The sequence below is a fragment of the Limanda limanda genome, chromosome 12 (genome assembly GCF_963576545.1).
Source record: "Limanda limanda chromosome 12, fLimLim1.1, whole genome shotgun sequence".
Classification (NCBI taxonomy): Eukaryota; Metazoa; Chordata; class Actinopteri; order Pleuronectiformes; family Pleuronectidae; genus Limanda; species Limanda limanda.
In genome coordinates, this window is record NC_083647.1 from 11,244,075 (window position 1) to 11,252,519 (window position 8,445).

The 8,445-nt window shown below is 41.2% G+C and overlaps 1 protein-coding gene across 1 annotated transcript; it reads left to right on the top strand.

Moving 5' to 3' along the window:
* The first annotated feature begins 427 nt into the window (after positions 1 to 427).
* On the top strand, positions 428 to 8,243 carry spint1a (serine peptidase inhibitor, Kunitz type 1 a). Its single transcript, XM_061082854.1, has 10 exons — positions 428 to 1,160; positions 1,700 to 1,857; positions 1,953 to 2,094; positions 4,120 to 4,287; positions 5,030 to 5,077; positions 5,448 to 5,579; positions 5,693 to 5,743; positions 5,872 to 6,042; positions 6,942 to 7,001; positions 7,255 to 8,243. The coding sequence occupies exons 1-10, from the start codon at positions 776 to 778 to the stop codon at positions 7,437 to 7,439; spliced, it is 1,500 nt and encodes a 499-aa protein (XP_060938837.1). The 5' UTR covers positions 428 to 775; the 3' UTR covers positions 7,440 to 8,243.
* The last annotated feature ends 202 nt before the right edge of the window (positions 8,244 to 8,445 follow it).

Consider the following 8,445-nt stretch of genomic DNA (forward strand, 5'->3'; position numbering starts at 1 on the left):
TTGTACCTGGAATCTATCTGGAATACCAAAGTGATTATTTTTATTTTATTTACACCAATCTTAATTATCAATCTTATTATGTTTCCAACTATTACCCTGGGTAAAACATTTGTATTATTCCCAAGTAGCTGTTTCATTTTTGTCTCATTATATTATTATACAATGTGCTTATATAATGTGTAACTTTTTTCTGGGGGAATCCATCATGGCAGCTATAGGGGAAATATGACAAAATAAATAGAGAACTTCCCCCATGCTACTTCATGAGTGTATATATGTGAGCATGTCCTTGTTTTAACAGTGAGGTGAACACATCGACACCACTCACGAAGCTGCGGAGTGTGAAACCTCAGCCAGTCTCAGTGTAATCAGGGAGTGGCATGCCAGGAGTGGAATTTCACTTCCTGTATCTCTCAGGTGAGTCACCTGGGCCGATGTCGTGGGTGGTTTAGGTTTTTTTTGTCGACATCAAAGCGGAGGATCGTCTTGGCTCAGTTTCAGGGTCGTTGAGGATCAGCTCGGTGTGGACGGACTCTAGGAACCGAACCGATCACCTCCGGGTGCAGCTCAGGAAGTCACATTCACCTCAGACTCACTTGAAGGTTGTTCAGTCGAGAGGAGGAGAAGTGTTGTTTTTCAATTTCCGGCCTAAACACTCCACCACGGAGAAGTTGATTCATATCGATCGGTTGTTTTTTTCCACCTCACCTGACTCCACTGCTCATCCAGGTGATCTTTGTGTGAGTGGTCAACACAGCCAGGACTATTTAACACGATGGTTCCGGTGCTGCTGCTCTCCGCGCTGCTGCTGCGCTTCGCCGCGGCGCAGGAGTTCGGAGACGAGTGTTTGTCCAATTTCAAGGGCGGACGAGAGGATTTCGTCCTCGACACAGACGAGTCGGTGAAAGCCGGAGCCACGTTCCTCTCGTCGCCGAAGCTGGACCGATACCGGGACTGTGTGAGCGCCTGCTGCAAGGAGCCCAGGTGCAACGTCGCCTTCATGCAGCGGGCACCTGAGGAGGGTCTAGTGAACTCCTGCTTTCTGTTCGACTGCCTCTACAAGAAGAAATACGCCTGCCGCTTCGTGAGGAAGAAGGGCTACACCAACTACATCCTGGAGACCTTGTATGACAGCTATCTTCAACTGGATAATGCTCCAAGTAAGAATCCAAAACTGTTCCAGGCTCCACTTCCAGACTGCTCCACATTGATGCATGTCACGGTTTGTCAGGACGGAGCCCTTTGAATCATTGTGGATTCTATTATAATCATTCCTTTCAAAAGAAACATGTGTTAAAGGTGAAGATTTGACACTGGATCTAGTCAGCTATCTGTAAAGTTAAGTTAAAGTTTTCCTAAGGACTATTTGGGCATAGCACTTGATTTAATCATATTGGCTCGGATCCTTTTTTACTGTTGTCAGTGTCTTCTAATAATCTGTTTCCCTGTCTTTCCATGTTCTTTGTTTAAACGTTTTGTTCCCCGGCCACGGAATTAGGGCAACAGCCTTCATTTCAGCATGTTCACACACGCCAGGCCGCCATGGCCCCTGGTGTAGTGGTTCAGGTTTCTGTTTCCACCTCTGCCTCTTCCTGTGTTTGCAACCTTGTGTTTGCAAACGACTCCTCATTGTGTGTCATTAAGTTATTGTAGAAGTTGTCTATATGTGATGTACGCTGATCCAATTTTGTCACCCCAGATGATTCTGACCGTCCACCAGTGGCCAACGGAGGCCTGGACCAAGTGGTGCAACCTCAGGACAGTGTGACACTGAATGGCATACAGAGCAAAGACGACGTCGCGATTGAGTCTTTCAAATGGCAAATGCTGACTCCGTACACTTACGCAGTCTTTGAGGTGAGCGACGGGACCGCAGTGCAAGGCCAGACTTTCTACAGTCCAGTTTGGACAAGTAGTAATTCTGCATCACTGTCCTCTTTGATTCCTCGTAGCAAACCAGCTTCCCTGACCAGATCATCGTGTCCAATCTGACATCTGGGGTTTACAAGTTCCAGCTGACCGTCACAGACACGACCGGCCAATCCGACTCGATCAAGGTCACTGTTCTGGTCCTGACTCCTGAGCAGTCTGAGCGTGAGTGTCTCGGCTGATAGAAACATCATCTGAACATGTTCATTCATCTGTTTTCCTCCATTTTTCTCTGAAATCGTCCGTCTTGTTGACCAGGACATGAGTAATATGTCTCGAACTAACACACATGCAAATCCCAGCTTGTGGATCAAATCTCATATCAGAGTTGGCTGCTGTAGTTTCGTTAGTTTCTCTGCAAATATAGACTCAAAGTTAAGTATGTGACATTAGAGTTTCACTATTAAACATGAGTCACCTCATGTTTAGTGTTGGGCCATAGGCAAGACATGATAATTCCACGTGGTTCTTAGATTTCTTTAAAAAACACTGTAAAATCCTTATGTTCTCCTTAATGTTTAAAATAGGAATTTCTGTGTTATTACCAACTTTTTTTATACATTACCCCAAGAGGATTTAGCTGGAAAGGAAACAAACCGTTTATCCGTTTACCTGGAATTGTTTGGCGTTTTTGTCACATGAGCTGTTCCATGGTAGTTGTCATCAAACCTGTCAAGGCACGTTGGCCTAATTCCTACTGACTGAATGTCGCAACAGCAAATGAAGATGATGGAGAGATAAAAGCTTGTTTTATCAGAAGATTGAACCAGATCTGACTTTTGTTGACAGAAAAAGAAAACTGCTGTCTTTTTCATAGAAGAGCATTTTTTATTATTATTTATTTATTTATTTTATACGTCCCTGTGGTTTCACTTCCCTTCCTCACACGACCCACGAACCCACAGCGAATGTCACTGGGCACGTTTTATATTTGCAGTTTCTACAGAAAGCAAAGCTTCAGTCAACCGGTGGTGTGATTTTTTTTTTTTTCTCTTCTCACTTCCACCCTGCTGCCGTCCCACTCTCTCCACCCCCGACCCCACAAAACCTGTTCGTCTGGTTTCAGCTTGAGTTACACAAACAAGAAAACTCCTGTCACGTGGGGATCCGCGTCGGTATTGATTAAACGTGATTGAAAGTCTTAAAGGTTTTTCCTTTTTGAAAGCACTTTCTTAAGCCCAAGTTTGTATCTGTTGGTTTCTGGTTGACAGAGGGACAATGAAAGACCACTAAGCTTTCGGTGTTTCAGTTACCGATTAACAGCCTTTGTCCTTATTGAAGTTAGGAATGTACTTCATGCGTGAGCATGGCTGTGAGCGGCGCTGCCAGATTTACTTCACAATAATTACCGGTTTGAATTAACTCATTCATAAATGACAGATGACTTGATAGTAATGTGAGAACTTGGTGATGAAAAGAGCAGCTTCCAGTAGTTGTTTTGCATTGTGATATGTGTACTTTACATGGGCGCACAGAATGAATCACCAGCCACATATACAGACAACCAACAGTACATATTGTATCTCTATAACCTCTCTGCTGAATCATCTATTGTTTGTTCTCAGTTGCATTTGTCTATACAGGAAAACCACACATATAATTATGTGTCTGCAAACTCGTGAGACAGACACAAAGAAAAGGAAGTTGAGACAAAATATAAAATAATTTCTCATTGAAGTTGGTGTCAGATATGAGACGTAACTCAGACTGGAGTATTTGATTTGTGGTGCTTTGTTAAGTGTCCGGTGAGGATATCTGATGCATATTTTATTAGTATTTTAGTGCATTTCTGAGGAAAACTAGTTAGCCTACAACTTTAAGCGTCAGATTAACACCAGGGAGCAAATACTTAGTACACACATTGCATACACTCATAACTATCACTCCCCTAAACAGGGCGGGTTATTCCGCCAAGATCTATTCTACAATAATCAACTAAATGCTGCAAAACACCCTTTTTTTCACAATGTAAAAGAAAGTATAAAAGAAAATGACTGGATCTGCCATCTGAACCGATATCTGCACCAAAATGTAATGGCTGCCTCCTTGAGTCATGCCCCACACCTCCAACAAATGCCATGGAAATAGGTTGAGCAGTTTTTGCATAATTCTGCTGTGTCAACAAATATTTTTGCAGATCTCCAGGAAGCACAAGCAGCATTTCTGATCCTTTATTCTGTGTCTCACCAGTACAATGTATGGCCCCAAAGAAGATTGGACCATGCCGTGGTGCTTTCGTCCGATGGCATTACAACGCCGCCTCGGAGAAGTGTGAGTCCTTTGTCTTCGGAGGCTGCAGGGAGAATCTAAACAACTATTTGTCCATGGATGAGTGCAGCAAAGCCTGCCATGGCTCAGGTATCTATATCTTTTGTTATCTGGCTTTTGTTTGTTGCAATATAATGTGATTATTGTGAAAATGGGAACAGGTGAAGTGCTGCTTTTAGCCCATTAAGCTCACTCGGGGAAGCAGTATCCATAAGAAGAACGTCACACATGTAAACCATCATGCATGTAAAATCAAATGAAATGTTACAACCAGGAGATGGTTAGCGTAGCATAGCTTTAAGGTAACAAATCTAGGGTTTTTCTAAATCAGGGGTCATTCTGGCTCCAAATATGTCCAACGTCCATACACAACTCCTGATTCAGTGAGGTGCACATAGCTTTGAGCAAAGCCACACATAATGGAATATATTTTGAAAAATTGTTCCTTGTATGAGCACATTCAAAAAAGCTTAGGAAATGAAAATCAACAAATTGTCATATTAATTGTTAGTAAGCGACTTGTTTATTTAACCAAAAACAAAATCAGCTAACAGGACAGGACCCCCAGATTAAGATGGAAACATGGGGGGGAAAGAAAAGCTAGTCTAGTTTTGTTAAAACAACAAAACAGCTTGGTTTTGTATTATATTTTAATAATGTATATATTAATATTCAAAATATACATAATTTCAAACTAATAAATTGTATTCATATACATGTATATTTATCAAAATGACAACATAACATTAGTCGTATTGTTTTTTTTATGGTGTCAACATGTCATTTTCTTAAATCATTGAATTTTAATCTCATTTGTTGTTCTATCTTTCAGAGAAAAGTGCCAAAACTGGTAGAGGTTTACCAATTCCTGCACCTAAGGGTACGTGAATTCAGATGTTTGTCACATCCTCTTTTTTCAAGCAAGAAGAAAGCAAATGATGAAAATCTCTGTTGCTAATGATGCTTATAATCGTGTCTGTGATGGATATTTGACCTGGTGAAGCGTCTGAAAAAATTGACCTGGGAACTATAGTCTTTTAGGTATGCTTTGTTCCTTGAAAGGAAGTTCCGACAATCATACAGCATGTGAAGAGCATTCTGTAGAGGGAATGACAAAGAAACATTTGCAGGCATACTCTTTTATGCAGATTGAATGAAGAGGTGAAATGTTGAAATTGATTGTTGCCAGTCCAACGTGACGGCTCTGGTGCGGTGCCAGTGACATTTCCTGCTGTGTTTGTGTGCCACAGGAGAAACATGTGGTGCTCCCTGCTCCCCAGAGCAATTCACCTGTTCCAGCGGCTGCTGCTTGGATCCAGGCCTCGAGTGTGACAAAACACCACAATGCAGCGACGGCTCAGATGAGCTGAAGTGCGAAGACTGTAAGCAGCGACTTTGCAAACTAGACTTTATCTTAATACATACTTGTGGAATTAGAAATGTAGAAATAATAAGGGACTGATTTTAACTCTCAATGCGTCCTGTGTGCTTCTAGTGGACAACAAGTTTCAGGTTCTGCTCCAGATTCCAGTGGATGAGCAAAAAGGTGATTTGAACTTTAGTAGATTTGTCCCTGGCACACATAAAATTTCACGTTTTAAAATGATAGACGCTCTTGTGAGCTGCGCTGCATACAATCTGACCCTACCAGTTCATTTTTATTGTCGTTGACAGTGCGCTGCACGGAGCCTCCCCACACAGGCAGCTGCAGGGACAGTCTCACTAAGTGGTACTTTAACCCCATCCAAAAGGAATGCTTCCGCTTCAACTACGGCGGCTGCCAGGGGACTGAGAACAGATTTGACACTAAGGAAGCCTGCAAGAAAGTTTGCCGTGGTGTTACAGGTGGGTTGATATTAAGGTGTTTTACCCCAATATTTGTATCCTGGTAAGTTAAAATCCTATTTCCACCAATAGTTTCCTCAATGGCATATTTTTCCCCGATCCTCTCCAACGCCCAAATTTCCCCTTGATTATAAACATTTTTTTTTCCTTTTGTTGATTTCGCCATTTCCTACAACTTCCAGTTATTTCTCAAATAGTTTTATTGTTAAACAGTTTACAAGGAGTTCACTCAAGCCGTTTGAGACATGATCTCTGGATAATGTCTGGGAAAAAGTTAATATTCTGACACAGAAACAAAACTGATATACAAAGTTTTTAAATGCATGGGGAAAAGCACGGGAAAAAGTAGTTTTACTTTTTGAGCCTGTGCAAATGCAGTGAGTTATTAATACATAAAGCTGCTTTAATCCATGTTTTTACAGGCCCTATTCATAATGGATCATATTAATACATGCATTGGCAATGGAGTTGCTTGTAGCTCTATTGAGATTATAGGAACCTGTTTATTTGTCATGACTCACAGCTTCACTGTCACTGGTTTTATCAGTGATGTTTTTTGGAACAACAAGACGAAGTTTACAACACACTGGTGAACTTTAAGCTCTTAGCTGATCCTGATATTTCCCTCACCGGTTGGTGGAGAACAAAAGAGAGCCAAAGGGTGAATGCTGGACTTGAGTTCGATCGAATATTGTCCACAACTTCTGGACGCAGAAATCTGCACCTGAACAAGTTAACCATATCGGCTTGTTTCTGTTGCTCGGAAGTGGCCCAAACAATTATACGTTATTAATTTCCCTCCGCAGTCGAGTGCAGTTGACTGAATTCTTTCAATGCTTTTTTTACATGTGGTGTTCTGCGAAAAACTCATGAAAATATATTTTGTCTTTCTCTTTCAGAAAAGGACATATTCGCAAGAAAGGGAGCGTTTGAAAAGCAGGTGTTTGAGAGCGAGCCAGGTATACCACCAACCTTTTTTTTATATTCTACACCTTGTATTAGTCAAATAAACTTTAATAGTTAGGTGTAAGTTGCCCTAAAATCTATCTGCTCCACCAGGTGTTTGACTTCTAGTGGGTACAAGCTGTTCAATAATTTCATCCAAGTTTCAGCGCAAATTTCCAGTTCACTGAGTTGGTCAAAGCAGAATTTGATGTAATGATCTGCTTTAGTTTTACCCATTTCAAAGATGCTCTCTCTTTCATTCCACAGTTGTCATTGGAATAGCTGCCGTCCTGGGTCTGGCTATCGTCATCCTTCTAGGCCTCCTGGTGTACTGCCTCCTAAAGGGAAAGAAGAAGTCAGTACAGCACCACCGCGTGCCAGTCAACACCGCTCAGGTCACCTCATTAGACCGAGAGCATCTGGTCTACAACGCCACCACCAAGCCCATCTGACCATAAGCCCTCACTTTTGACCCCCGTCCCGGTGACGAATGACACTCAGGCTGATGACAGAGGAGACGACAATTAAGTTTGAATGCTGGAGGGGATCTGTTTTTATTTCGTCCATATAATGGATTTTTTTTTTTTAAGGGTGATGTACACCGGAGCCAGAGTGTCGTCAGTGATGAAATGTGACGTCTTATGATTTGACTTTTTACTTGTATTTAATGCAGGGACCTGTTGGAGTGAGTTGTGGGAAACTGTGTGTACTCAGGTTAAAGGGGAGGATTTTCATTAGTGTGGAGTTAGATTATCACTTGATATCATACAGTTCATACAGTCCATCCATAGGTTCTGAGTTTAATGTTCTGTCGCTTCTATGACATGATCTGATAGTTGCCCGAAAAATACCTCTTTTTAAAATAGTCAGTTTTCATGCCTGAACTGTCAGCACGTCCGTGCTGGTCTGTTTTTTAAAGTAAAAGACCAGATTATTTTGTGTTTTCAGAATTTATAATGTCACATGATAATCCCTCCAATAAACTGAGGTTGCGCCACCTTCTCAACTTTGCTGGTTTCATACATCACTGTTACACTGGATTACAAATACAGTTCATTCATAATGTTGTACATAATCGTAGAGTTGTGAGAAAGTGATATTTTACTTCAGAAGATTATTTTTGTCTGATTTCTCCATAGTGTTTTTTTTAGAATAAGCTGAACACATATTGATACATATATAAAGCAGCCTTCCTGTTGATTATTCAACATTTTATCAAATGTTTGTACATATGACCTGATTTGATTCTTTGCAACGTAAGCGGCATTGTTATGTTTATACTAAATAAAAATATAACTCAAAATATACTAGAGGGTCATTTTTTCCTGGAGGTTTTCAGTTGTTATTCACCTAAGTGTGATTGATAACTTCCACAGTTCTTCACACACTTTCGGCTTCATTGCTGTTGCTGCTATAACTAAAAGGATTTTTACCTGTTTTATCTCACTTCTAAAGATA